This window comes from Vanellus vanellus (assembly GCF_965231255.1).
Source record: "Vanellus vanellus genome assembly, chromosome: 9".
In the NCBI taxonomy this organism is placed as follows: Eukaryota; Metazoa; Chordata; class Aves; order Charadriiformes; family Charadriidae; genus Vanellus; species Vanellus vanellus.
In genome coordinates this window covers 11836164-11864135 of record NC_138914.1, presented here as the reverse complement: position 1 = coordinate 11864135, position 27972 = coordinate 11836164, and the positions used below count along the sequence as shown (strand labels likewise).

Below are 27972 nucleotides of genomic sequence, written 5' to 3'. Positions count from 1 at the left end.
TTGAGAGCCCTGTGCAGGTTGGCAAACTGCAGGACCTTATCAACCGAAGTAAGATGGCGAGGTGTAGAGGACGATTTGTTTGCCCAGTCATTCTGTACAAGGGAAAGGTAAAGCTTCATGGGTTGCCTGTCTAACTTAGAGAATTACCTTTCTCCCTGCTGTTTGAAGTGTGCAGCCACATCTTCAGTCGGTTGTCACCTTTCTGAATGCTATAAAAATCTGTTCTTAGGTACAAGCAGGCAGCCTGTAGTAGTAGGTAGCATTTGCTATCTAGGCTGCATAGGTCACCCCTGGGGGCTTGAGGCTATTTTACCCCACCATGTCATGAGCATTGCACCAAAGAGCTAACGTTTTCTCCTTATGTATGTTCCTTCTGAAAGACCAAGGATATTTGGTCTTTGAGAGGGGAAAGACAACTATTGTCACTTTCTGCTCCTTAGTCTTCCCAGCAGTGAGTTCCCTTTGAATAACTTTTTTCTCTAAAGAGAAGTTTCCTTTGTCTGTTCCCTGGAGAGGGAAGATTGCATAAATGGTCTTGTGAATGTGTGGGCTTGTCTGCAAGGGGATCTATAAGAAAGTGGAATTAGATTCTTTTTTGTGTGGATTACTTAAACTCTATTGAAGCCCTGTAGGAGTAGTCTCGTTTAGAATTTAAGTAGCTTAATTCAGTTTTCTTAGTTCAATTTAGAAATGCTGTATGAATAGCAAAATCATACCTGTGAGAGATTTTAATCTAGCTTGACTGAACCCATCGTGGTCTGAACCTGCTGACCTTTTTCTGCAGGCGTGAACTGCCTGGAGTCATACTGGGACCATCCGTAATCTTATCCACAGAAATGTGGGAATAAGGCTCAAGTAGGGCATTAACAGAGGATGGATGTTGCTAACTTGGCAGGAATTGACTGTATTAGTGAATTGGAGAACTGGAGATGAAAATGTGGTTTAAAGACTAGCTACAGATAAAGGCACTTGGGAGTTTGCTATGTTTGGAGAACTGTCTGGACCAGGGTTGCAGGGGAGACTGCTGAGAGGTGGTAGCTGTAGGTACGAACCATTTCTATATAATGCAACAGCAAATAGGCCAGAGACCTGATAAGGGAAAGACTCCTGGAGCATGCGTGGTTAATAACAAAATCTTCCTCCAGCATATTTGCAGATCAGCAACACTGGCCGGCTGGGGAGAGCTCTATGGGCGCACTGGCTACAACTATATCTTCTCAGGTGAGTGAGGGGCCATCTGGCCGGCTGCCTGGTTAGGCTGGGACCGTGTCCTAGACGCAAGACCAGGCTCTTCCTGAGAGCAGGTGCAGAGCTCTGGCATGGGCCCACTTGTATCAGGCACCACATAACAGGGCAAAGCCTGAAATCTCTCTGTTTCCAAGCACCATGCTACTGGACAGAGTGCCGTACCTTGTAAGAAGCAGCAGCAAAAGAACTTGAGGCTGAGGAATGGGTTATGAGAAGCATGTAGGCAAGTAAGGCAGCCCAATGGAGTCAGGCTACTGATCCCCAGACAATGGGGATGGGAATAATGGAATAAAGATGATAAGAACTTGCTATTGCTTGGCTAATCATTGGGAATGAAATCCTGCTACTGGTGAGATGTAGTGGACGCTAGGGAAAGCTATTTGGGGGAGTATTGGGTGTCTGTAGCATGGAAGCTGAAGCTTGGCTTAACAAAACACTGTGTAGCACTATTGGGGTGTCGTTCTGGCTGAGAGCCATGGGTTTGATCTACCTATGTCCTTTGCAATGACAAGGGAAAGGTGGGATACATTAGAAAATGGGCTGTTCGGGAAAAGAAAATGCAGGGAACTATTGAGAGCACTTATGTGTGGAGAGAGGGCACCAAACCATGACCTTTTCAGGCACGTGCATGTCTTGTCAGATTGGGGATTGAGTTGGTTTACTCAAATTTCGGTTCTTGATGCTTTCTTTGCAGGGGGTTCTGATGACGCTTGGGCAGATGCAGAAGACATTTCAGAGGAAGATTCTGCACTTAGGTTTGTATGCATCACTGAGATAGGGAAAAGGCAGTTTGGACCAAAGCCGACTGGCTCAGCCACTCAATTCTGCGCTTTGCTAGGCTGGGCTTTGGGTACAGGCTTGAGACCATCACCAAGCCTTACTTCCCTGGCTTTTGAAAAGAAGTCTTAAATGCTAATGGCTGACTGAACCCAGTGTAACTGAAGCCTGCTAATCTATTGCCAGAGGGAAGGGCTGGAGACAGGAATATATAGGGCCATTTAAATAGGTGTTTGAATTACACAGACATGTTTACTTCATCAAAAAGTAGATCTTCAGGCTGATGAAACTGTTCTGTGTCTTATGTGCATGTTGCAGAATGGAATGAGATGTGGGGAGGGACCCTAAGCACGAAGTTTGCAATATCAGTTCATTGCAGAGTCTGAGTCTGACTCTGACCTGTGGAGACAAGGCTTGTGCTACGCGGCTTATGGCTAGAGGTGGTTCAGGAAAGAACTGTGGCAGTATTGTGCAAAAAATCAGACTCAACATGGTCAGTGTTCCATGCTCATCTTGCTTTGCCTTGTTCTGTGTTGCAGGAATGCAGACTCCCAGCTGTTTGACAAGGTCAGAGGGCACGACATCAAGCTACTTCGATACCTGTCTGTCCGATATATCTGTGATCTGATGGTGGAAAACAAGAAGGTGAAGTTTGGCTTGAAGTGAGTCTGGTTTCGTTTGTTTTTCTGCAGGCTTTGGATTGCAGCTAGTAGCCTTTACACGGAATTGTTATTGGGCATGCACTCGGCAACCTGGGAGTAGTCCCTGGAAGAGTCCTACAGCAGGACCAGTTACTTGATGCTGTAAAGAGAACCCCAAGGCTTTAGGCCAGAGAAAGCTGTATCAATGGGCAAGACAACTGCTTTCATCTGTCTTCTGCAGTCTGAGTAGGTTTCCTCTGTAGAGCTTGTGGTGATGTGACAGGTCACCACTTCAGGAAAGGGGAGAGAGTAAAGGAGCCCTCTGGTTATGTATAGGAACAGATAGAAATATTTGTCCTTCCCAGAGGAAAGCTTTAGTATTTTGGGACTATACCTGTTTATTTGGATGTGTTGAGTAAGTGCTGTCCTTGCTCACTCCTGAGTCAACTTATTGTACAGGGACATGTGACAGGTAGCTTTTTGGGTGCTAGTGTCTCCATGAAAAATACTGTTCAAATGTCTGCTGTTTTCCTCTTGTCCTGTGCAGTGTGACGTCTTCTGAGAAGGTGGACAAAGCTCAACGTTATGCCGATTTCACGCTTCTCTCCATCCCATATCCAGGTACAGGACTGATGTCCAGAGGGACTCCCGAGGGACAGGTGACAATCCGTTTCTGGGGACTGGGAACTACCTGTGTGTGTATGTGTGGTGAAATCACTGTGGCTTGCTGAATGTTTCCTATCCTCACTCTGGAGAGAAGCTCTTTTAAACTGAGAACAGTGCGACGAATCTGGATGCTCTGGTGGTGTGAGTCAGTGTTAGGCACTCTTTGAGGTGGCAAAATAATTTCTCAGCTGTTCTAATGAACTCAAGTGCAGAGAAAAAGTCCCAGAGGCAGAGCTGGGGTTAAAATGGCCTTTGACACCCCCGCAACTCCAAACTACTGCTTGATGCAAATATATATCTTGCTCTCTGTTATATAAAACCCCAATTCTCAAGAGTATTTTCTAGTCCTAGTGTTCCAGAGCACCGCTGTAAGATATTCTCAGTGCTTGGCAGAGCTGTTAACCTGAGCCTGCAATGCACAACCGAGATGCAGACCACTCCAGCCCATCTCCCTGGCTATATTGGTCCCTGTGCCTAGCAACCGCTGCTGGGTCCCTTGCTGCACTCTTAAAAGATGAGCTGAATATTGCTGCCTGTCTGCTGGTGTCAGGCTGGGTGATAGGATTGGATGTGAGGCTGCTGTGCTTTAGGTCTGTCTGCAAGAAAGGACTCTTCTTTCTCCTCTGTGCACAAAGAAAGGGAGAGGAAGAAAAAAAAAACCCACAACAAAATTCTTATGGATGATCCAAACCCAAACTTTTCCTTGATTATTAATTGTTGCCCTTAAACATCTTTCCTTTTTTTTTTTTTTTTTTAAGGGGTGTTTTTCCTTTCACACAGAAATCGGTGACAATTCAAAGAAGCTACATTAATATTTCTGTCTGGTTTGCTGTGCAGATTACCAAGGCGTACAGAAATAAGAGTATTGCTGGTTTCTGTGGCATGTGCCATAGATATATGTTGCAGCTGTATGCCTCATCAAACTTAGACTGTGGGAGAGGCAGTATACAGAGGTCTTTTGAAGAGTTTGTAAAGACTGAGAAAGAAGTGATTCTATAGAGTTAAGTTGTGGAGTTGTTGGTTTATGGGGATCTGCATGTTGTATGCAATATTCAGTGATAGTTGTTCCTCTTCTGCCATCTGGGACAGCTGCTATCTTTTAGCAGCTCTTCACTGCCACGCTAGAGGTGAACCTTATAAAACTAGAAATTCTCCCCGCAGATGTTGCTCGATTTCAGCAGTGCTAGTCCAGAGGGAAATGTTGTTGTTCTATTAGATCTAAGGCATACACATCTAAGGATCAGCAGCCCCTCTAGTGACTGGCCAAGAGCCATGATGCATTCTTATTGATGTTCCCAGGTTTGCATAGAAAGAATTTCTATTTTGTAATTTGTCTCTAAAGTTATTCTGAGATCCTTTCGTCTTAGGTGAGCAAAGCAGTGTCCAGACATGACTGTCTAGGGTGAAGGACTTGTGTTAAAATTGTGTATCTGTAGAAGCTTTTGTGCTCTCCACTGCAGAAACCCTCTTTTCCATTTGACTGGTAGTTGCCAGTTGTAGATGCCAATACTTATTGCCATAATCCCCCATTCTTTGCTTTAAGCCATTGTTTAATTGGAGTTAAATCTCAACTGACAGATTGCTTCCTGACTGTGTTTTTGAGGGCTAGTCCTGTCATTGCACAAAGATATTTTTTTTTGCCATTGAAGTTATTTGTGACTTGCAAGTTAGGAATCATTGCCTGTGTTCAGTGCCTGGCACAGGGGTGTCTTCGTAATGTGGGCACCGTGGCGCTGCTGGGGCAAACATACTACGTTAGGACAGGTGTTTTGTAGCTTGCAGGCAGCTGCAGTGCTAATGGTGCTGCTCAGCTGTGACTAAGCAACTGCAGCTTGCAGTAGAGACTTCAAATAGTTGTTTGAGAAGGATGGAGCCAAAGGACAAACTTGAAGAGGGGAGGGCTTGGGGGAAACCTTGGAAGTGGTTATGTACCCGCTTCCTTCAGATAGGGCAATTCGCGTGTTTGAAAGAGACTGAAATGTGAGAGAAATCACAGCTGCCTCTGACAGAGCCCTTTCTTATTACCTGCAGCAGGATGCCCTGTGAAGGCTGGCTTTCCCCAGGGCTCTGCCAACACGTCCTTTTGCTGGTTCCTTCTCACTCAGTGTGCCAGGCTGGTGCCTTAGATCTGTGCAAAAGCCCTGGAAAGCATAGCTCCTTGGTGAAACATCTTGTTTGGGAAAGAATGAAATCAGTCCCTCAAACTCCACATTTGCTGCGTGTTTGGGGTTTGCCCTTTGCTCTGTGAGTTTGTTCACTGCTGAGCACTCTGGGTTGTTGCTGCTGGGAGACAATGCTGCACACTGTGCTGATGGTTACTGCTCTTCTCTTCCCGCAGGCACCAGTTTTGATTGGTTTGGTGCTCTGGAGGCCAGGGCTGCCAGCACTTCCAGTCCCCTGGGCACTTCAGTTTTTAGATATCAGTTAGCTGAATGGTTGTTCATTATTTCTTTTTCTTGCAGGCTGTGAATTTTTTAAGGAGTACAAAGATCGGGATTATACAGCTGAAGGTCTCATATTTAACTGGAAACAGGTACATAGATATTACAAAATGGAGAGCTGTGGGCTTTACTGGGCTTAAATCTTGCCTCAGAGTTCCTGAGCGATGTTGTGTATATCATGTTCTTATTTCTGATCACAAGGAGGAAACCAATAGGGCAAACAAAGCAAATAGTGAATGTACTAGATTACTCATTCATTGTAAAATTTCTATGTAAAATAAATGAATCGTTATCCTGAAGTTCAGGGTGCTTGACCTCTCATGGGAGGTATGGGTTGCTCCTGGTTTTGAATTTGCTATATTATTGATAGCCTCTGTTCTCAGTTCTGTCTTTGTATTCTGCCTCCTGCTGAGGGAGATGGTTGAGTGGAGCAGCCCTACAGTAATTCATAAACTTAACATGCCTTGTCCCTGACTTTCACTGTTGGGAGCACAGAAAAGTTCCTCTTGTCCACTAGTCATTCTAAGAGGCTATGAGTTAATTCTTACCACTGCAGTTTTTGCATTCAAAGATGCTTTGAGGTGCTTTCTTCTAGATATGCATTGTTTGGCATTTGTTTTTTCTGGAACTTACTGCCTTCAAGTCATGGCTTTTCTCTGACCAGTTGTGTTTGGGGTTTTTTTTCAGGATTATGTAGATGCTCCATTAAGTATCCCAGTCTCTCTGACCCAACCTCTGAATATTGATTGGAGTGAGTACCAGGTGAGCAAAGGAGGCATCTCTGTGGGAGGTCAGAGATTCACTCAAGAAGGGTCAGTAAAGATTTGAAGTATGACTTGCTCCTGTTGCAGTAATCTGCCTCACTTCATACCATCCCAGCAGGAGTGCGGCTGCAGACTTGATTGTTCAGAATAGCGGTGGAAATCCTCTACCCAAAAGCTTCCTGGCTTGGTGTGTCCTGAGGCAGCTGACTGTAACATCAAATCTTTTTCTGTAGCTTGCGTAAAGCATTCAATCCATTAGGGAGATATGTAGGTAACAAAGGTAAGGAACATGCCAGCAAATGGAAAGCGGTATTACTTGCTCACATGCCTGCAGTGGCAGACTTCCTTGGCTGTGGAGAATCTTGAGAGATCAGCCTTCCCTTATGTGAGCAGTAGCCAAGTGACTGCGCGCCTTTTTCATGGGTGTGTAAGGTACCTGTCCTACGAGAGGAAAGCCAAAAATCATAATTCACCATACTGTGCCAGCATTGCAAATGATAACTGAACTCTTATGTTTGCCCAAGTTTCAAGGTTTACCTTTGTTCATGCCAGGGACTATCATCTTATACTGCTGATTAGTGTGCTCCATTTCACACATCGGTGGACCCAGGTTTTGTGATGATTGACTGAGTGCGTGATGCTCCTATGCTCTGTGGCTGGAAGCACCGCAGAAGTAGTAGAGCTCCCTGTGCTGGGACAGTGTTTGTCAGTCAGTGATGTAAATAACGTTTAAGTGCCAGCATAAGCAGAATCATGGAAAAGTAGCTTGCAGTGTTGGGACCACAGCTTGTTTATGGCTAGAAACTTTCTCACCGGAAAACTGAGCAGCCAGTATTTTTATAAGGATATTAAAAATTGAAGAGGGTGTAATAAATAGATGCAGAAATGACTGGAGATGGTGCTTCACTTAAAGCTGAAGTTCTCAGTCTGGTTAGCTAATCACAAAGGTGATGGAGGGTTGACTTGATTAATGTCTAAGTACATTTGCAGGGAAAAAATACTAATTCGAAAGCACTTTTCAGTCTGGGGAAAAAAGCTGCACAGGAAGCAATGTCTACACTCTGAAATCAGACCTTCAAATAAGTAAAAGCAGCATGTTATTTTTGAGGATGATCTGTTGGAACATGCTGCTAAAGGAGCGATGAGCTGTCACCCCTAGCTGAGGTGCTTTTCCGGACAGGAATGTAGCCAAATGTGAGCTTCAGGCTGTATTTGGGGCAACTGAGCAAAACTTTGTGGTTTGTGGTATAGAGAGATCAGACTGGATGACTAGATGATTCCTTCTGGCATAAGCACAGAATGGGTTGACTTGGGCAGATGAGAGACTTTGGAAGTATATGTTTTTCTGCCCCAGGCTGAGTGTATTCCCCATCTCCCTACTCTTCAGTTGCTGTACAGGCTTCATGTCAGAGCAACATGTTCTTTGTCTGACAGTAGCCTTAAGTGTGGTTGCACGCACGTGTGCACACATGCAAGTGCACAGAAAGTGTTCTATTGCTGGTGGTCAGGTGTCACTTACACCACTAACACTGTCACAATGAAACCTGTGTCCCTCTCCTTGCCTTTTCCTTGGTAGTGCTATCCTATTTTCCTTGAGCTAGTTCTGTCTCTGATCAGACCACTGAAATTCCCTGCATCATCTCACAACACAGTGGTTGAGAGTGACATGCTTGAGCTTGTTCTGATGTTTTTCACCTGCATCTCTTGTGGTCCTGGAGCCCTTCTGTGGTGCTGCTGCTACTTGGGCGTTACTGCAGAAGTCCAGTGCCTGTCTGGAGCAGCTGGGAGTGGGTCAGGCCTCTACAGGCAGCTTGCTGGGGCCATTTCCCAGGGCCAGAATGTTTTGAGCAAAGTGCTTGGGTTGTGGGAATGGGCTGCTGATGTTGGCCTGCTCACCCCGTCATGCTACTTGCATCACATACACAGCTGGAACATGGCTGCTGAGCCATTTGGTAAAGTGCGCACATGCGGGGGGGCTGCAGAACTGAGTCAGTGCTCCGCAGGTGTTTGCTGGTTCACATTAGTCTCTCTGAGCATGGTCTGCTTGGAGCTTTGGGGCTGCAGGCAAGCAGGTTCTGTGCCAGCCATGCAGACAGGAGAGATGGCCTTTTATTTTATTTTTTTTTCTTTTTTTCCCTGCCTGGTCTGTTGTCCCAGAGTGCCTTGTGTAGAGGATGGGGGGCTTGATTGAGCACCAAGGGACCCTGTCACTCTGAGGAATGGCCACCAGGTTATTTCTGCTTTGCTCTTGTTCTGGATAGAGAAGCCAAGAGCATGGTGGACTCTGAACTGCAGAGCAGCCTTTTGCTGCGGGCAGACCCTTACCATCAACATTTCTCTTTCTGCAGAGCTGGGACCTTGTGCAACAGACACAGAACTACTTGAAGCTGCTGATCTCCATCATCAATAGTGATGGTAAGGCAAACTCCTTGCTCCCAGCAGTCTAACTGGAGCAGTCACTGTCCCCAGAAGAACAGGTGGTGGTATTAGTACAACTCTTTATAGAGAGCTTCACTTCTCTCCCTTCAAAATGGGGTGATTGTCCTAGTGTCTCAGGGCTCCAGCTCCCCTCTTAGAGAGGGACTTGCTGATCCCTTGAAGACCCTTTCTTCCCAAGAGTGGAGGGGTGTCTGAACACTGTACCTGAAGTTTTACTGCTTTAAAGCTGAAGGGAAGAAACATTTGTTCCTCTGCTTGTTGACTGTCTCTTATTTTACTGGACATCTGTGTTTTATGTCCTCAACCCAGGGTCTCATTAGGTGCCTATTTAAGAACCCCTTGCACCTTCTGTTGTCACAGCCACCCCAGCTCCTCAAAGTGGGTGTATTGCTTTATGTTGGCATCCTCTAAGCGCTGTGACTTTGTACTTAGCGCTGCTGGATAGATGGAGTCGTGGCAACTACATGGCCAACTACAGATCCTCCTGCAGTAGTTGTGTTGGGACACACTGCAAATTTTCTGGAGAGCATAGGAGTTGTGCCCTGTGTGTGCCTCTGCTCAATGTGTATCAGTAGGAAGGTTGGTGAGACTGAAAAAGTGTTCAGTTGGAGCAGGTTTCTCTCTGATGTGGGGATAGATAGTGATAGTGGGTTGCAGCTGAGTAAGTGTATGTTCTGGGTAGCAAAGTGATGTTCATACCTAGTGATTTTGTGTCCTGAGCAGCTGTCAGGACCAGGACAGCACATCAGCTGGGGCTGCTGACAACCCAGGACACTCTGAGCAATTTGTTGGCTGCCGTATTCAAGACAAAATGTCTTGTCTTGGTGGCTGAGCTCTGCTCTTGAGCCTGGGCTGTGGGGGTGGAGGGTAGCTTGTCTCTACAGATTTGCCATAAAGAAAAGTCATTGCTCTTGTTGCAACGTGTTTTTTTTTTTTTCTTCTCCTTCCTACCCCTGCCTGGAACAGATGACAGCGGGCTCCTGGTGCATTGTATATCTGGCTGGGATCGAACTCCTCTCTTCATCTCCTTATTGCGGCTCTCCTTATGGGCTGTGAGTACCTGCCTGACCTGCTCTGCTTCTGGGGGTGATTGCTTGGAGGGTGAGTGACTGTGTCACCAGGAAGTGGCGATGGAGCAGTTAGTGTTCCTTTTGACTATCTTGGCTTCAGAGATGGCATGGATTGGCTTTGATGTGGAGCCCAACATGCTGTCCTGTCATCAGGCACGGTGTTGCAGGCAGGTGGGCGTCTTGGGTCACCATGATGGTTTTCAATAGATCATGAATTCCTAGATCCCGATCCCCAGGGCTGTTGCCTGAAGGGTATTCTCATTTGCTTTGCAGGATGGGCTGATCCACACATCCCTGGAGCCATCTGAGATCCTTTACCTGACAGTGGCCTATGACTGGTTTCTCTTTGGGTAGGCACACTTTTACTTGCATGTGCATTGCTGCACAGCAGGCTCGAAGCCTTCAGGGGGTCATATTTGGTGTTTGCTCACAACCAAAGGTGTATGTTTGGGCAGCTCCCAGTGACCTGTGACAAGGCATGGGGACGATGCCTTTTTTTCCCTGGAGGCTCAGGCATCTGGCCATTCTTCACAGCTTGTGCTCTTCTGCTGATTCTGGCTTCCAGCATGTGACTGAGCTTCCCTTGCTCTCTTTCCAGGCACATGTTAGCCGATCGACTCAGTAAAGGAGAAGAGGTGAGTGTCTGGCCTGGGGCAGTGGCTGAGCACTGCTTTTTCTTCTCAGGGTACTTGTTTACAGTAGCAGCATTCCCTGCCCGCTTCTGGTAGTAGCGGTCTGACTGGGATCTAAAAAGATTGTTCAGGTGCTGCAAATAGGAGGTGGGAGTCTTGCCCCGTCACTTCCTGATGCATAAGTTGTGGGAATGCTTTTCTCTCAGGCTGCAGTTTTGGTTGGTGGGTGTCAGTGCTGCCCATTTCCCTGCTGTGCCATTAGTGTTCAGGCCCCTGGTGAAAGGGTGCTAGAGCTTGCTGTTCCGCTCAGGAATGAGAAGGGATGCTTAAGGCGTGTGACTCCTGGGAGCTTGAAAATAAAGCTGTGTAGTCTTGTGTGCACGTCCTGAGTGCCAGCTCTCCTGCCTGGGTGCTGCAGCTGCATGTGGTTTACGTGTCATCGTGGGCTCACGGAGCAGCTTGTGCTGCTTCCAGTGTGTGTATTTGACGGGGTGTGTCTGTGGGTGCACAGGTGGGTCTAGGAGGCAGTTAAGATTAGCGGAACTAATTCTGTTCAAATCTTTCACTATTTAACAGCAAAAAATGATTGCTCTGACAATAGTTGCAGTTCACTGCAATATCATTTTTGGATAGAGATCAAGAGGTTGGGAGTATGTCGAACTCTGTTGCTAATCTCCTGCTCCCTAGACTTTCACCTTATTAGAGAATCCCCTGCCTCCGAGCAGCATCACCACCCTGCAGAACGCAGAGCCAGGACCCTGGTGTGTTTTTCTCTATCAGGGGTCTAGGATCCCTGCGCTAGTGTCACTCTTCCCATTCATTCCTTCCCCAGAGCTCCCCTGGTTCACGCCTGGCAGCTCTGCTCTGCTCCCGTGCCTGCTTGGCCAAGGGTGGAGTCGGTAGCTGGAACAGGAGAGGGGGTGCATGGCTGCCTCTAGCACTCCCTGCTCCCCACTGCAGGAGGAGAAGGGCTCTGGTCTGTGCAAGTAGATGGGGTGGCAGCGGCACAGCGAGGTGAATGCCGCAGAACAGACTGTTGCGTGGCATGAGCTTGAGACCGCAGATGCTGCAGGTACTGCATGCTTCCAGATGTGATACAGCTGTGGTGCCAAGGTGGAGCATGTGGCTTTAACCCTGCTGGGTTTGCTGCTTACCCGGGTGTTTAAGCAGCTGTTGGGGGCCGTCTCTTTTCCATTCTGCACTGATGGCATAAGTAAATGCCGTGTGCTTGTGGCATGTGTGCAAGGCATTGATAAGGAGACTTGTCACACACCTTCCTTTCTGGGCCTCCCTGTGGCAGGGAACAGAGTGTCAGTTTAACGTGTAAGAGAAGGCCCAGGATGAGATGGTGGCAGCCCATGGCGTATTGGAGGCTGGTAGCTGCAGATTTCTTGCTACCTCCTTCCTGCCAGCACCTCCTCATCAAGATAAGAGGCTGCATGGAGCCTCGGGTTCATTCCTGAACCACTCTTCTCTCTCCCTTTGCTCAGATTTTCTTTTTCTGCTTCAATTTTCTGAAGCACATCACCTCTGAGGAGTTCTCTGCTGTGAAGTCGCAGAGGTAAGGAGCCTGTGCCTGCTGCTGCATGGGCTGCAGAGCCAGGGAGCTTGTTAGTGCTGTTCCTTTGGGGAGATGGAAGCCCTGGTGTCCTGGCCCAGTTTCTTTAATTTATTCTGCACTCTGAAGGCTGCAAAATGGGGCCGAGGCTTGTGAGGTGCCACGTTTTGCTCTGAAAAACTGTCCATGCTGAAATGTGCTCTCTGCTTAATGACTGTCCGTGGCTGCTTTAGCACGGGTGAACCCAGAGATGTGTGCGGCTCAAACAGGCTGCACAGCAAGCTCCATCAGGCACTGCTGGAAGGAGCGGGTTGGCTGTTTTTTAACAGTCCACTGAACGTTAACCCCTTCCTATTTCAGGAGGGACAGAAAGAAGCAAAGCCTACCCTGCAGGTTGTGAATAAGCACATGTCTGCCTGCAGCCTGTTGCCATTCTCTCAAAGCACAGGGTGGGTGGGCTGGGACTGTTAGGAGGGTCAGATACTGCACACCAGCCCCATCCCCTCCCCTCTGCCCCTGCACAGCTAACTGCCTGCTGCTCTGACCTGCTGTGTGCTACAGAGGTCTGGCTGTGGCTAGGCTCCATGCAGCCCTGAAGTGTGACCGAGGTAACTTTGTCTTTCCTTCCCCAGAAGAAAGAGTTTGCCACCTGGCTTCACCCTGGAAGAAATCTGCATGCTCAGTGAGTGCTGCTGCCATACTGGGTGCTGGTAATGGTTGATCGCTTGGGGGTTTGGGTTCCCAGTATCAAGGTGACTACAAATGGGTATGCTTCCCTTGGGACCTCGAAAGAATGTGGCCCCAGGGCACATGGGAAGTGTATTGTTTAAAGGGAGAGAAGGTGAGCAAGACCAAGCTGGCCTTCAGGTAGTTCTGTTTTCTTTTCTCTAGAGCAGAGAGACCGAGGCAGCACCACAAGCCTGAGCAGCGACTTCTCCCTGGGGATGGAAAGTTCTCCTGGAGCAGCTGGGAGCTTCACTTATGAAGCAGTGGAGCTGATGCCAGCAGGAGCACAGACTCAAGCAGCGTGGTGAGGACATAACCACTCAGTGGGCTGCAAAACAAAAATGACAGGCTCCAGGCATGGGAGAAAAGCTATTTCTCAAGTCCCTCACCCTCCAGGTCTGCTCTCTGTGGCATGGGTTCCTTACACTGGAGGGAGGAATTTGGCTGTCAGAGGCTTTGCTGCAACTTGTGCTACAGAACTTCTGCACCAAAAACTGGAGGCCACCAGATGTTAATGACTGTGTCAGGTTTTGGTGGGGATGCTCCTGAAGTTTATCCCCTGGTGAGAGTAAAGCAGCTTTGTTTCATTTTCACCAGCTTCACTGTTAAACTTCATCCAGAGAGGATTTCATTACTCTTAGAAGATGGTTCCAAACTACCAAAAAAATTACATTTGGCAGCAGCCTCCACAGTGAAAAGTGGAGACAAAGTTTAGCTGCCCTAAAATTAATCTTAATCAGTATATGAAACAGATTATACAGGGAAGTGTCTGCAGTTAGTGGAAGGTGGGTTGGGTGGCCAAGAATCCCCTCTAAGCTTTAGCCCCTCTAATAGCACAAGGTGTGGGAGCTGAAAGCAGGTTGCTGTCTGCAACACTGCTTAGAGATACTTCTTGGGGGCGAATATTAAATTCTTGGTGCTCCCTATTGATAGACGGTCACACAGGACTTGCCTGGGGATGGAGGTGGCTGTCTGGAAGTGGGGACTGGGGAAGGTGTCTGGCGACTCAGCTGCTCTGGGATGGGTGTTGTGCTTGCTTGAGGATTTTCTAGTGCTGTTTGGGGATTTTGGAACCTTTCTGGAGGGTTGCCCCTCTCAGTTTAATTTTTCTCTCCTCTCCCTCAGCACATGTGAAAACGCTATTTTATATTGCAATTATTTTAAATTAAATCTGGGTTGTGCTGGAGGCAGTTGAAGTCCTCTGGGACTGAGCCTGCAGCCATGCTAGTGGCAGCAGCCTTTCTAAAGCACATTGTGATTCAATTTATAAAATGCTGAAGAGGGGAAGAGAGAATCTTCCCGCAGAATCACAAAATGGAGATGGGGAGCACCGAACTGCGTTTGCCAAGTGAGCAGCACAGAGTCCTCTAACACACAACACTTGCCTATCCACAGCAAAGTGGCTGCAGCAAGTAGAGAACAACTTTCCACTTGCATGGCTACAGGGTGGTAAAGTGGAAGCATTTATGTTGCTCTGAGTGCTCAGGAGACATAGACTAGACCTTGCAGCATGAAACCAACACATGATCTTCATAAGATGTGAAGTGGCCAGAGCATGTTGGAAGAGATCTGCTGCACTTGTGTGTATCAGGGCTTGATTTTGTGATGTGTTTTCTAACTCTGGTTTGCTTTCATTCCTGTTGGAGATATCAGATTGTGTTGGGTTTAGCTGCTGCTACCACAGTGATGGTTTGGGCCCATGCTGTGGGCACGAGCTTGGGGAAAGGAAGGTTGTGAGCCTTGCCATGAGTGCGTAGTGAGGGCACTGGTCACGGATGTCTTGCTGCAGGCTGTTGTGGCTGTGTAGTCTGGAGAACAGGTAGGACTTGCTACAAACTGGACTGTGCAGAGTGTGAGGGGGGAGAGGAGGGGATGTGCTTCATTGTGTTGTCCTGAAAACAGGTGGCCTTGAGGTCTCCTTGCAGGGAGAGGCATTTGGTTTTTAGCTGTACAAGCCTGTTTCTGCAGGCTGTGCTTGGAGATGTTGGCAGCTATGATAACATGAGATGAATAATGCTTGAGAGAGGCTGTGGTGTGATGTTTGAGGGTGGACACACTTCAAGAAGTGAAGAGAGGATATCATGCTTCCCACTGTACAATGAGCCTGTCTTTAGCTGCACTTGCTGACAGTGCTTGAGATCTCAGTCAAAGCTGAGGTGTCCTTCCAGATTCCAGGAAGAACAGCATCTTTTTTTCTCCTTGGGTTTATTTGCTTTAGACTTTTCCTTTTTACTTGTGTACATAGAGAGGTCTTTGTCCAATTCACTGTAGTTCTGGAAGGAGAAAAATTCTTGATGCTCTTCCAGGAAAAAACAAAACAAAACAAAACAAAAAAAACCAAAAACAATATAAGAAAGAAAATCTTCTGAACGTGAAGCAGCAGTGATATGAATTAGTCCCTAATATGTGTGCCTGTTCCACATGTGGCTAGATGGTATTGTGAGCTTAGGCCTGATGCAGCAATGGACAGTGAATCCCACCTGTCTGAATGTGCTGGCAAGAAAAGAAGTCAGCACAGACAGGGAGAGGGCTGAAACGCACTTACATCTGGAGTGATTGTCAGCTCTGAGCACATGGTCAGAAGTGTGGTCAGTGGTGCCTGAAGGGAATTGCCTAAAAGGAAAATAATGCTGGTGATGTCCCTGTCACCCACATCAGCGTGCACAAACACCCACCTGGGCTGAGCTCCTCGGCTGATACACTCTGTAGAGTTTAGAGCAGATTGAAATGGTCTTCCCCTGCTGGGAGGCCCCTTGCTTGAGGCATTTTTACAGCTAGACTAAACAAAGCAATAGCTGTGTGTGTGTGGGCTGATACATTCTCCTGTCTCTGATTTTCAGGTCACATGGATGGTGATCTATAAAAGAATGGGCTAAGATGGGTTGAGCTCAGTGTACCACCCATGACTCATGGTTCCTTGGGAGGGAGGAGGGCAAGTTCTGTGGGAACAAGAGTTTGTAGCTGCTGGGGTAAAATCCAGCCTGCTGTGGAAAGGCTTCCTACTTGCAGTATGTGGGAAAGCCAGCGTCCTCACCCAAGTCCTCCATCCCACAGGAGGAAGAGTTGTGCATCGTCACCACAAGCCGTGCTCTGGAGCAGGGCACAGCAGGCTGAAGACAGGCTGCCTTCCACGGGGATGATCGAAGTCAAGTCCTCCAGCTCCTCCTCATCAACCCATTCTGATAACTTCCTGAGGATTGGAAGCAGCCCACTGGAAGTGCCCAGATCCAGGTGAGATGGGACAGAGTAGAGTATTTCTCAGCAAAGCAAGTGTCTGGTAAAGGGAGTGGAGGGCTGCACTTATGTGGCTTTGAGAACCCTGGAGCACATGGGTTGGTATCTACAGACAGGCCTCAGGTGGCCTGTTCGTCTCTAGCCCAAGCCTGACCTTGTGCAAAATGCTGGCCATTAAACACAGAAACTCCTGCCTCAGCCCATTTAGAGGAGTGAGGAACTGTGCCTGTAACAGCTAGGTGTCTGTTCTGCCTGTCCTCAGCGCATGCCTCAACTCCACAAGCTCTGGCATCTCTGCATCCTGCATGCTTGGAGCTCATAGCACTTTCTCTCTCTAATGCATCCACAGGGGTTTGAAATGGCTGTGTTGGGGGCGGGGAGGAAGCCTTTCAAACCAAGCAGACCTCACTCTGCGTCTGTCCTGTCCCCATTTCCATCTGCTGACCTTCCTGACACTGCAGGGTGGAAAAACTCTGGGTGCTAGTGGCAAGCAGAGATGGACTCTGCTGCGAGCAAGCTGTGAGCACTGTGCTGGGGCAAAGGATTTTGCCCGGAAGGCTGTGTGTTCCCGCTGTGCTACTGGGGAATGGGGACCCTGGACCTGGGCTTAATCTCATGCCATAACAAAGGATATTCTGGCACCCTTCTGGAGTCTGATGCTGTGGTAGGGCAAAGTAGAGCAGTGAGCTAGGCTAGGGAAGAAAGAACAGAGCCTGTGGAGCAAACACCATGTGTTTAGGCTGACAGGGGATAAAGAGGCTCTTAGATAAGAGGTTGCTGTTAAGAGCATCAAACGCTTGTGTAGTCTCCACAGGTTTTCCGATGAGGCTTTTTCTAGTGATTCCCTTCAGAAACAGCCATCAGCCAAATTTTAGTACTTTCATCACACATGCAAAATAAAATGACAAACAAGTAAACCATTGAAAATTTATAAGACTTTCTTACTGAGTTTCTTGATTCCAGAGAAGAATCTCTGTCTGACAGTTTTCATAAATGATGTGAACTGTTCTACCCTGTGAAAGAGATCAATAGGATGTTTCTGAGTTGTTGGTGGGGCCCACCTCTACATTCTCTGTAAGATGAAACAATTGTCCCAAGAAGAGGACGAAATATGGAAGAAAAAGCAGCTTGTCTTGGGGGCTGCTTTTGTCCACGACGGTAATGCCACAGTTCCTATGTGTGGTCTCCTGCCATTCCCAAGACCTGACAGGCTGTTCAGCGCTGGGCTGGCAGCAGGCTTGCAGCAGTGCTGTGGAAGAAGCTTCAACTGGACTCTGCTCTGCCTACTCTGGACAGAGTAGGCAGAGTAGCACTGCAAGAAGGGGTGGAGCACACAGGCCCTGGGATTTGCGTTCCAGGAGCTCAGAGTTTGTAAAGCCAGCAGTTATCTTTCCTCTGGGTGTGTCTGGATGAGATGTCTATAAGATTTTGGATTATTAGTGCCCAGTGGTGTCAGGTGTACAGAACAGGCACCCCAAGGGCTTGAGGCAGCAAGCAAGCACAGTGGGGAAATTTGTAACTGCCAGGCCAGAGTCCCTGGGGATGGCTTTTCCCTGTGCCCAATGAATAACCTGAGAAGGAGTTGGCAGTATTCTGTCATTGTAAGAGGCAAACGTTCTGTGAATTCCACTATAAACATTTCTTTCTGATGTTTATGATAGCTTCTACCATGGCACAAAGCCTTTATAACCCTTCAGCGCAGCTAAGTGTCACCAGCCCACCCCCAGTCCCTGTTAACTTTTGTGAACAAGGCAGCGTGAAGGGCTGGGCTGTGGAAAAAAAAGTGCATGAGGGGGGAACCAGGGATAGAAGGAGAGCAAACCCCTTGCACAGCCTGAAACCAAGAGGACAGGAAAAGAGAATTAATTGTGAGGCCAAAACAGTGAAGTCAGCTGCACGCAAAGATAGTTAGCCTGCTACACTCGTGCTGGCTGGAGACTGTACATCTGTATGCTCTCCATCTCTGGTGCCACCTGGATTTTCTCTGCTCCTCTTGGTGTTCAGGCTGGAGGAAATAAGCCAAGAGACCCTGCAGGGAATGGGTGGAATTGCCAAGGCAACGGTCAAATCAAGCTTCTCTTTCAAACCAAGTCTTCTGGCACATTTATGCTCCTTTGCCTCCTAGTCCATTGCCAAATCAGCCAGACCGTGGTCTGTGCCCTGTCTGCCTTCCCTGCGGTAACACTGCTGAGGACTCAAGCAATGCGTTGCCTTGTCAGATGATGACATGGCTTGCACTTTTTGGGGCCTCAACATGGTACATTTTGTCTCCAGAGATCCACTTGGCTTTGGTCTCCCTGCTCGGACCATGTTAGTCTGAATTTGTCTGGTGAGCTCCATGCAGGTAATGGATATGACAGTACCTTCAGCCACCATTTTCCATCCTGAAGGAAAGGAGGAGTCCTGTCTTGGGTGGAGGAGTGCGTCTGTGATAGAAGGAAGAGGTAAATTCTCTCCCTTCACCCCCTGAAAAAGGTGGGACAAGAATGGAAAGGCTGGAGCACAGAGACTGATCATGGTGCCAAAAATACCTTTATCTCTATGGTGCTGCTGGAAGGTTAGCACTCAAGGCTCTTAAGATGAAGAAACTACTGTATTTGACTTCCTAATCTTCTGGTTGTGTGGCCATAGCAACAAAACACTTAACCACTGCAGCAGCAATTGAGGAAAAATGGTTGCTTGTGAAATGCCAGCAGGCACCCTTCAGGTAGTTCACGTAAACAGCCCAGTCCGTGCACTGGCAGGCAGGGGAGCTCCAGAGGGAACGGGGAGGCAAGCCAGCAGAGAGAGATGAGCAGGGCCTGGGAGGGGAACTGGGGTGTCCTAAAGGAAAGAGTCACAAATGCCAACTCAGCTGGTGGGAGCCAAGCCCCTCTCCTGGACAGGCCGTGTCAGCAGTCTGCTGCTTCCATCGCCTCACCAGCCCATCTTCTGAGTCCTGCTCTGATACAGAGGTCCTGGGTACCCATAAATCCTGGGATGGTTCTTGTTAGGCAAAGCAATACAAAGGCAAAGTCCTAGCAGTTTTTCTAGCTTATCCCAACGTGATGGTAAGATCACATCTGCTGAGGGCAAACATGCATGAAGACACTGCATAGATTATTTGCAGAGTAGAACAAGGTGCTGCTTGTTCTACAAACAGAGCTCTGAGCATGGCAGATAGCATGCATTGACTGGAAATCCCTGTGTGCGAGTGGGTAGCAGCTTGCAAACTATCTTCTGTGTTTGCATTTGACACTATTAGTCTAAGTGTCCCATGACACTGCAGAAAAGCCCTGTATCTGTGTCAGGGATTTAGCGTGTGTGCACATTGCACTAATGTGGATTAGCATCTGGATAATCTTTGGTTGAATGTGCTTTTGCTAAGTCAATTAAACAAAACCCAAAGTACTGAGATCTGAAAAGTCGAGATCTGCAGGAGTTAAATCAGGGAGGATCTGCTTTGGTCAACAGCCACAGAGAACACTTACTTAAAGGGCTGAGACGGTTCAGCTGTGGGTCTAGAGTGCAGTGAACACAGAGAGGGACAGAGAAGCTGCTGTCCCTTGGCTTTGGGTGTTTTGTTGATAGTGATAAGACTGCATGCGCACTATGTGTCTTGCTCCTTACAGCCACCTGGCTTGGAAGCTGTATCTGCGATATGACAACTTGGGATAGTGACCGCAGCAGGGCAGGAATTGTTTACGGGAATGTTTTCTGGCATTATTGCATGACTATGCCACAAAATGGGCTTGCCGGCTGACACATGACTGTGCTGCAATCAAAAACGGTTGTGCTCGCAGAGGACTGGCTGCTCAGGCTGTTACGGCACTAACACAGCCTGTAGATAGCTGCCTGGGATTCAGCCAGGGCTCTCAGTGCAGCTCTCTGCCAAGTACTCCTTGCCAACATTTCCCACGCAAAGGTGGGAAGGGCTGCCCTTTACTCCAGGTTGCCACAGTCTGCCTGTGCGTACGGTACCTACTTAACACTTCAATTTGAGGCACAGACCATATGCTGGCAAATGAGCTGCTTCCCAAATGGTCCTAGGTGTGTAGAAATATGGCAGGTAAGCGGGGGCAGCACAGGGCAGGATGAGAGCCTAGCTGTTGGCACTTGGCACTCGTCTCAGTTACATATTAAGAAAGGGAAGGGTACCTGACTGTTGCTCTGCCTCCGGTATTGGCTCTCCTCTGGTAGGCGAGTGTCCGTGTGCTCTGAAATACTCTGTCTTGTGCAGCATGTTGCATGGGAAGCGCTGACCTAATTAAAAGGAACTGTTCCAGGCTGGGAGTTGCCAGTTTATGGCCTGCTAGAGGTCCCTCCTTGTGTGAAGGAACAGCTTGCAGCTCATCTCTGTTTTGATAATCTAATTTTGTTAATCTTGCACTTTTGAGGGAGTTTCTTCCCACTCGTGGACGTGAAGAGGTGGGTGTGTGAAGCTCACTTTCGTTCTCTTTCTGTCTGCCATTAGATGTCTGTGGCAGAGACAGCAACTTGAAAACTTGCTCTATCTCATCTTCCCTAACCATGTCAGCTATGCTGTAGCTGTCCGGCTGCTTCCCAAGACCCTCCGCGCTGTCCTCACAGCTAGCCAGCCTCTGGCACGACTGTAAAGTGTTGCAAACATGCTGTTTTCACAGGCTTGGGGACTGGTCCTGGTGTCCCAGCAGCCCCAACTTGCTCTGGAGGCCTCACTGAAGCCCTTTTTGGGCCTCTGCAGCAAGACTTTATAAGGAGCCTTCAGGGGGAGAAATAGCAGGAAGACTTTCACCCCTAGCATTGACTGGATTGCACTAGGATACAGTCACCCTAAAGATCTGGTCTTGGTCTCAAGCCAAGCTCAGCTTTGAAGAAGCTCTGCTGCCCTTGCAGTGCAAACACAAGATTTTCCATGCTATGCCTTTCTCGCCTGTCTCACCCAGCCTTGGCCCCTGCTGTCTCTCAAGGCTGTTCAAGATGCTTGTTGGTTGTGACACTTTCTCGGGAGCCTCCCTTGAGAAGGCGTTGGGGATAGAGGGTAAAGTCTGCCACAATATCCTAGCTCAGCTGGCTAGGCTCAGATATCTAAGCCAGGAGAGAGATGACCTGGACTCATTGCAGAGTCAATCAGTTTATTTAATTAATCGACAAGTGTTTATTCGCTGCCTGGAGGCAAGACACAGAATTGGCCATCTTGAACTCCTAGATTCCTGTGCTATTAGGTTAGATGTAACTTGACTAAGTTTGCACAGTTCCTTGACAGGGTCAGGGACTCCAGGAAGACTTAGAGGGCTAAAGAGCCACTGAGAGTCAGTCTTGCGGGAGGTACACGATGCTCTTATCAGCCTGTCCAAGAAAGGATTCAAGAGGTGACTTGATCCACCTCCAAGAGGTGGTGTAAGATCAGTCTAATCTTAGCTCACAAGCATGGAAGATGACCAGCAGCTGGAAGCTGAGTCCACACACCCAAAGCAGGAAACAATTTTCTGCTCACCTTCTTTAGCATGGACTTATCTGACTGGTTTGCTTGATGATACTGGGCAGAGGGACATTTTTCTGGCCCTGGGGCCCTGGATCATGTTTTACTCCTTTGCTTACCATGTGGGCAATGTCTCCTGGTCAGGGTCCTGATACTACTCTCCCTTTGCAAGAAATGCAGAGCTCTGCTCAGTTCTCTTCACCTTCACTTGGGAGACCTTGCCATAACTCAAGCCCTCCTCTGCCATCCAGACTTGCCCTCTTGAAAACCTTTGTTTCTGCCTGGCCCCAAACCTATCCTCTGTTCAGCAACTCATTACTGTTCTGGCAGAATCATGTCCCTGTCTACTTTTCAGCCCAAGATCATTGCCCAGGGACCTCTTTACTGCTTTAGCTCAAATTCTTGTCACTGTGTGTGACACTTCTGTTTTTCCTGTCTGGCTGTGCCATACTCTCAGGGCTCTTCTTCCCTCTGCACTGAGGCATTGTTCCTCTATGCTTCTCCCTGGCCTCCTGCACTGTTCCCACTGTGCTTCCAGCATGGCAACATACTCTGGGCCCAAACGCTCTGCCTGCTCTCCTCCAGCATGCTGACTTCCTTGGCTTTATCTTCCAAAGGCAAGGAGAGGTGTAGATGTCACTGAACAGCTGCTCCCTTTCCCTTACAAATTCCTTGCATCCCAGGGAAGGTTATCCCCATCTGATCTCCAAAAGGTCTTTCTAAGAGTATATGCTGCAGTTTGAACGAAATGCCCTCGTTCTGACTACAGTGTTACGTGCTCTGGGAAAGCCAGCTTTTGGCAAGAAGAGGTTCTCCCAATACTTAACACTCGCAGCACCTCTCTAAACCTCACTCCTCAGTTCATCGAGCAGCCAGAGAACAGGAGCTATACACGGCAGGTGAAGCTCTGCTCTTCCCATTTTCTGCTGTGATGCCTTTCCAGACCCTGAACTTCCAAACAATGGCATTACCTGCAAATGGCAGCTGTGGGAACATCAGCACTGTGATGGGAAGCTGACAGGCAAGGAGCTGTGTGACTTCCCCTTCTCCGCTTGTGCAGCCAGCTCAGGACGTTTCAGATTTCTCAAACTTGGCCGTATTGATCAGACTAGTTAAACGGCAGGCTTGGAATTAAATCGAGATTGCAAATAGGTTTCCTGTTGTGCATCTCCCCCCACCCTTGCCTTCCAGTCTCGCTGAGGTCCTTCTTGCTGTGGGAGATCCTGTCTTTCTGGCTGTTCTCCTGGTCTCTTGGGGAGCAGCTGCAGTGCACCACTGCTATTCTTAGCTGTGAAGACAGCGTGCAAGTACCTGGCCCAGCAGAGCTGGAGCTGGTGCACTGCTATCTGCCCAGCAGATCTCAGATAAATTATCCAGAAGATCTTGGTAGTGTGTAATTGAGTAGCTCTGCCACAGGCTGTGCTTCCAGCTATGTATGCTCTGCTGTGCAGCAGGGCACAGTAATTGCTTGCTCCCCAGAAACCAAGAGCTCTGTGTTCGTCTCAAGTGATTGTGCCCTCTTCTCTCAGATTTTGGAAGGACTCCTCAGATTCACTTACCAGATTTCATGCTTCCTCCTTTCCTGGTGGGAGGTTGCATACATCAAACAATTATCCTCCCTTGGCTATTTTTCCTATCCTAAAGATGTTTTGCCACCTGATTTCTGGTGCAGTCCATTCTTCTAACACAGGAATTAAAAGGTCTTCAGATGCTGGGGGGAGGCCCTGGGGACATCTTGAGCAGTGACTGGCTCTGTTCAGATCTGGTGTTAATGCTTCAGGAGGAGTGATCTGCTTTATAACAGCTACCGGACCAAGGATCTTCCTCGGCACTAACCAAGTCACAAGCTTGATTCTCTGTCAGGCCTTGCCGCTGCCGCGGGATGTGCTAACAGCTACAACAAGCAACCAGAGGGATGTCCCTTGTACAGCACGATGTCCACATCTGTGAGGGATTTGGGGCAGGACGTGCCGTTGCATCTCGCTGACGGCTTTCACAGTTCTGCATGGCCATCTGCTTCTTGCTGGCTCTGTCCTGTCCGGCTCCCGGTGCGCTCCTGCTGCTTTGTCGGCCCCGGCCAGCTTGGCTCTCCCCTTGCTTTCAAAGGAAAGGCTTGGCCTGGGGCCCAGCCAGAGCTGCGTGTTGCACCCTGGTCCCCGAGTGTCAAAGCTGCTGGCACAGGCGCCGCTGGCAGTCAGCCTGGCAGGTCCCTGGCACCAGCGGTAGTGAAAGGCATGTGGCTGAATGACCTGACTGATCGCGCCGTCTCCCTCTCTCTCTGCCCCAGATCGGCGGACCATTCTCTGCCCGGATCTTCCGTTTCCACAGACTTTGGCAGCTGGCAGATGGTGACAGGGTGTGGCAGTATTCGCGAGCAGGCAATCCTGAGCGCAGACGCCTCTCTCCCTTGCAGCTTCCCGGATGAGTTCCCTAGCACTTGCCTGTAAGTGTGTTAAACGCAGGATCTCTCCTTGGGTCTCTCGGCTGGTGGCGAGCACTGGAACTTTATCACCCTGGCACTTTCGAAGAAGCCTGGGAGCCCATAACAAGCTGTCCTGTCTTCTCTTCTTTGATGCTTTCCATCCACAAATGCAGTCACTGAGCGCTCTTTGCTTTTGCTGAACTCAGAAAGAAACTGGCATCTTCTCTGCCTAATGACAGGGGGGGCACTTTGCTTTCTGTACGAAGAAGAGGCTTTTCTCTCTTCCCTGAAGACACTGAACTTGGGCATAATTGAGTGCATTTGAGGATGCATGCTTGTCAGGACAGGACTGGTAACCCAGATTTTCTTGCTTTTGGATCTTGCTCGTCTCCATCTCCCCGCTGGGGTCAGATCCTTGCTGCAATAAGAGAGAGGCTTTCCTTCTATCACCCTAATTTTTGTCTGACCACACACAGCCTCATTTGCAAGTGCTGCGTCTGGCCAGCGCGGCGCAGCAGACACCCTGCATCCTGCTGCATCCTGCCATGTAGAATGGCTGGGAGGCAAATGTTCCTCCCCATATAGAAAGCTGCCTCTGTGGAAGCTTGAAAGACAGGAGATGCGCTTTAATTGCTGTTAGAGGAGAACCTTGGCTTGTGCCTTCAGGCTGCAAATTCTCAATCAAGAAACTGAAATGGCAGATCAGGGGCTGCCGCTAGCTAGCTGTGCTGGAGTTGCACTGCCAAACGCTTGCGGTCCCTTACTGAGATCCGAGTACGTGTTTTGGAGGCAGAGGGCAAGTGCTGTGAAAACCAACATCTCCTGTGAGACAGGCTAGCTGCCCTGGCTCACCTTCTGCGGCTGTGTGCTGTGCTGCTGAGCAGAGCAGCTGCCCCAAAATTATGGTGCAGCTACAAGAGCCATGAATTGGCAGATCAAAAAATCAGGAGAGATGTCAGACATGGCCTGGCTGGGATTTGCTCTCCTCCTTTCATGAGGACACGCTGAGCTGCTCCTGCAGTTGGTTGGAGATGGGTGAGGGAGCAGAAGGGACTGAAGGATGGGCATCTGAATTAATGACTGCTTTACCGTCCCCGAAACCTGGCTGTGCTTGGTGGCTGCTGATCACCAGCAAGTTGTTACTGCCCTTGGAGTTGGATCTAATGTCAAAATAGGGAGTTCGGTAGAGAAATGTGGTTTGAAGTTAAGCTCTGAGTTGGCCTATGCTGAGACCGTAGGCTTATGCGATTTGGAGTCCGGCTGCTTGAGACCAGCAGGTTCAAAAGGAAGGGAAGAGCGGTGGTGCTTTTCCCTTGGGTGTGCAGCAGATGCTGTGAGTGCTTTGCCTTTTTCATTGGAGCTGTGGGGGGCTCGGGGGCTCGGGGACACTTGACTGTGGGTGCTGGGACCAGGCACTGTTTGGAAGGGATGAAGAGTTCCCAAGGATGTTGTGTTGAGCTTGACCCAGGGTCTCCACTCTCTCTCTGCTCTGCATCAGCTCTCTTTGCTCAGGAGCCCATTGTGGTTCTATCCTAGTTTTTCGCAGCCCAGCACAGTATGAGTTTTTGAAAATTAAATTCCATTTAAGTTCCCACTTTACATCTCAGCTGGCAGCAGCTCGGTGAAGGTACGCTTTTTACAGCCTACTTCTTGTGCTTGTGTGGGGCTTGTCAGGGCTTACTTCGAGGTGGGGCTTTGACAGCCTCCTCTCATCCTGCACCCCAAGCTGCAGACGAGCGGGCAGGCTGTAGGAAGTGTAGCAGGGCAGAGCGCCATGGATTTGGCAAGGAAGCACGACCTGCCTCCCTGGTTGAACTGCTCGGAGCAAAACAGTGCAGCCGGTGTGCAGGGCTTGGTGTGGGGCCGTGGCTAGCTGCTTGACCCTGCGCCTTGGGGTGTCTCACTCCATGAAAGAAGCCTAAACATTTAAAAAATACAAAATCTGCCCCGTAAGGAGGTGCAAGAGGCAGAAGACGCAGGACGTAACTGCTGCACGCCCTCGCTTACCTCTGCGTGTGACATTTAAGATCAGTGTACTCGGGTGCAAGGAAGTCCTGCTTTCATGTAGCTTATTTTTAATGCTAGCAGGTTTGCGAGTTCCACGTCCTAATTAGGTTGCCAAAAAAGCATCTTTTTAATGTGTTTAGATATGTTGCCTTTTTCCTTCGCCCTCTGGCTTCTCTTTATTATCAGACACTGTAAACAGCGGCCTGGTTGGCTGCCTCGGCATCGCTTGCTGTTTATAGGCCTCCCACCATATCCTCTTGCTGCTGTTTCCGGATCGAAGCTGTTGGCTGTGGGTGGTTAACACTTCCATTCAAATGAGCTGTGCCAATTTATAGCCAGCCCAGGCGCTGGAGAGATTAAAGAGAATTTTTTATGGAGAAGGTTCGCACTGTGCCCTTGGAGTGACCTTTGAGGAATGTCTTGTTCTCTCTGGGAACCACCGGCACGTCGCAGAAGCACCGCAGCAAGGACCAATTCAGGCCGAAGCGCTTGGAACAGCTGCCTCTGAACCTTAGTCTTGCTTTCCCCTGCTCCCTCGGTGGAAATACCGCCTTCCCTCTGCTCTCTTCCCCCCATCCCTAACCAGGTGCGTGGATCAGCTGGAGAGGAGAGCAGGTCCCAGGGGAAGCCATGCCCTACTCTGGCGGCAGCCCTCCTGCTTGCAGAGAGCAGCCGTGCCGGGGAGCAGAAGTAAAACACCGCTCAGCTCTCCTCTTTCCACGGCTGGAGCGCTCCTTGGGGCTTTTGTCACCTTGCCTGCCCCCTCTTATCCCCCCCTTCACTAAAGCTGTCTGTGCTGGCACAACCGTGAGAGGCTGAGGCCGGTGGAGGCGAGGGACAGTCACAAATAGGTCAGAAGCAACTGACCAGGCACGGCACATGTGGACAGGCTCCATCTGGGAATGCTATGCGAGGAGGGGAGGGAGCTGGCGCAGGGGCTGACGTCAGCCAGTACCCGCTTGGCGAAAGCAGCGCTTTCTGTATGAACCACGGCCTTGTAAGCAGCGTGGTGGTGGGAGAAACTGGGGGGGGGGGGGGGTTGGTGAAGGAGAAGACCCAGGGGAGAGCAGGAGGATGGGGCTGCGAGAGGCTCAATGGGAGGGGGTTGGATTAGGTTGGGTTGAGTTGAGTTGGACAAAGTGGCAGCAGCACCAGCTGCTGTAGCCGGAGTCTTTTGGGGGCTGGTGCTGCCTCTGCCACTGGAGACATCTGAGCACCATGGCTCTGCAGGTGCTGTGGGCAGAGCCCCAGCCCTGCTGCCAGCCTCCTGCCCCACATCATGAGCGAGACCTGGGATGGGCAGAGAGGTGGCTGCAGTCCCTGACCTACCCCTGCTCTCTCCTAGGCTGGTGTCGGCGAGCGACCGCGAGTCCCGGCTGGAAGAAGTGCGTTCTGCCTTCCTGGCCAGCTACAGCCGGACCATCGGCCTGAAGGCCGTGCCCCCCAGCCCTTCGGGGGCCATCGGCGGCCTTCTCGAGCAGTTCGTGCGGGGCGTGGGACTGAGAGGCAGCAGCACGCTCTGAGCACAGTGTTCCTGGACCGCTGGCTGGAGAACTGGGACCTTGCGGGTCCCCCTGGCCGAGCCGGGACCCTCTTCCCGGTGCGGGCACCTGCGGCACCCAGCCGCCTGCTGCTGCCCACCCCTGCCTGGGGCTGGGGGAGCATGGGGGGGGGGGTCCGACGAGCCTCTGCAGTAAAGACACCCGAGCTGTGCCCTCTCCTGCCTCCTCTCTGGGCTGCGGCGGGGGGAGGCGGGCAGCGGGGCCGGTCCGGGGGGCGGCAGCGGCGGTGGCGCGGAGGAGCCGGGCGGCGGGAGCCGCTCCGCCGGGGGCGCCGCTCGCTATAAATAGCCCGGCCCACGCTCCGGGAGCGGCGGCACCGAAATAGCACCGAGCCGGGACCGTGGA

General features: G+C 49.7%; 1 protein-coding gene across 2 annotated transcripts; it reads left to right on the top strand.

Annotated features, from left to right (window-relative positions):
• Nucleotides 1-40: 40 nt before the first annotated feature.
• MTMR14 (myotubularin related protein 14) lies at nucleotides 41-27774 on the top strand. Of its 2 annotated transcripts, XM_082487757.1 has the most exons (17): nucleotides 41-107; nucleotides 1146-1221; nucleotides 1943-2003; nucleotides 2565-2687; nucleotides 3214-3287; nucleotides 5795-5865; nucleotides 6461-6535; nucleotides 8886-8952; nucleotides 9943-10028; nucleotides 10320-10396; nucleotides 10645-10681; nucleotides 12169-12239; nucleotides 12869-12918; nucleotides 13128-13266; nucleotides 16017-16193; nucleotides 23924-24079; nucleotides 27411-27774. In XM_082487757.1, exons 1-17 carry the CDS (start codon nucleotides 54-56, stop codon nucleotides 27586-27588), a joined length of 1572 nt encoding a protein of 523 aa, XP_082343883.1. In that variant the 5' UTR covers nucleotides 41-53; the 3' UTR covers nucleotides 27589-27774. The 2 variants fall into 2 exon arrangements, with proteins under 2 accessions (XP_082343883.1, XP_082343884.1); XM_082487758.1 differs by lacking the exon at nucleotides 23924-24079.
• Nucleotides 27775-27972: the final 198 nt, after the last annotated feature.

Excerpts from the sequence above, each read along its gene's own strand:
- MTMR14 (XM_082487757.1), top strand. The coding sequence starts at position 54 with ATGGCGAGGTGTAGAGGACGATTTGTTTGCCCAGTCATTCTGTACAAG. Across the intron at positions 10,029-10,319 it reads TGCGGCTCTCCTTATGGGCT|GATGGGCTGATCCACACATC; the intron begins GTGAGTACCTGC and ends TTTGCTTTGCAG. Across the intron at positions 12,919-13,127 it reads GGAAGAAATCTGCATGCTCA|AGCAGAGAGACCGAGGCAGC; the intron begins GTGAGTGCTGCT and ends TCTTTTCTCTAG.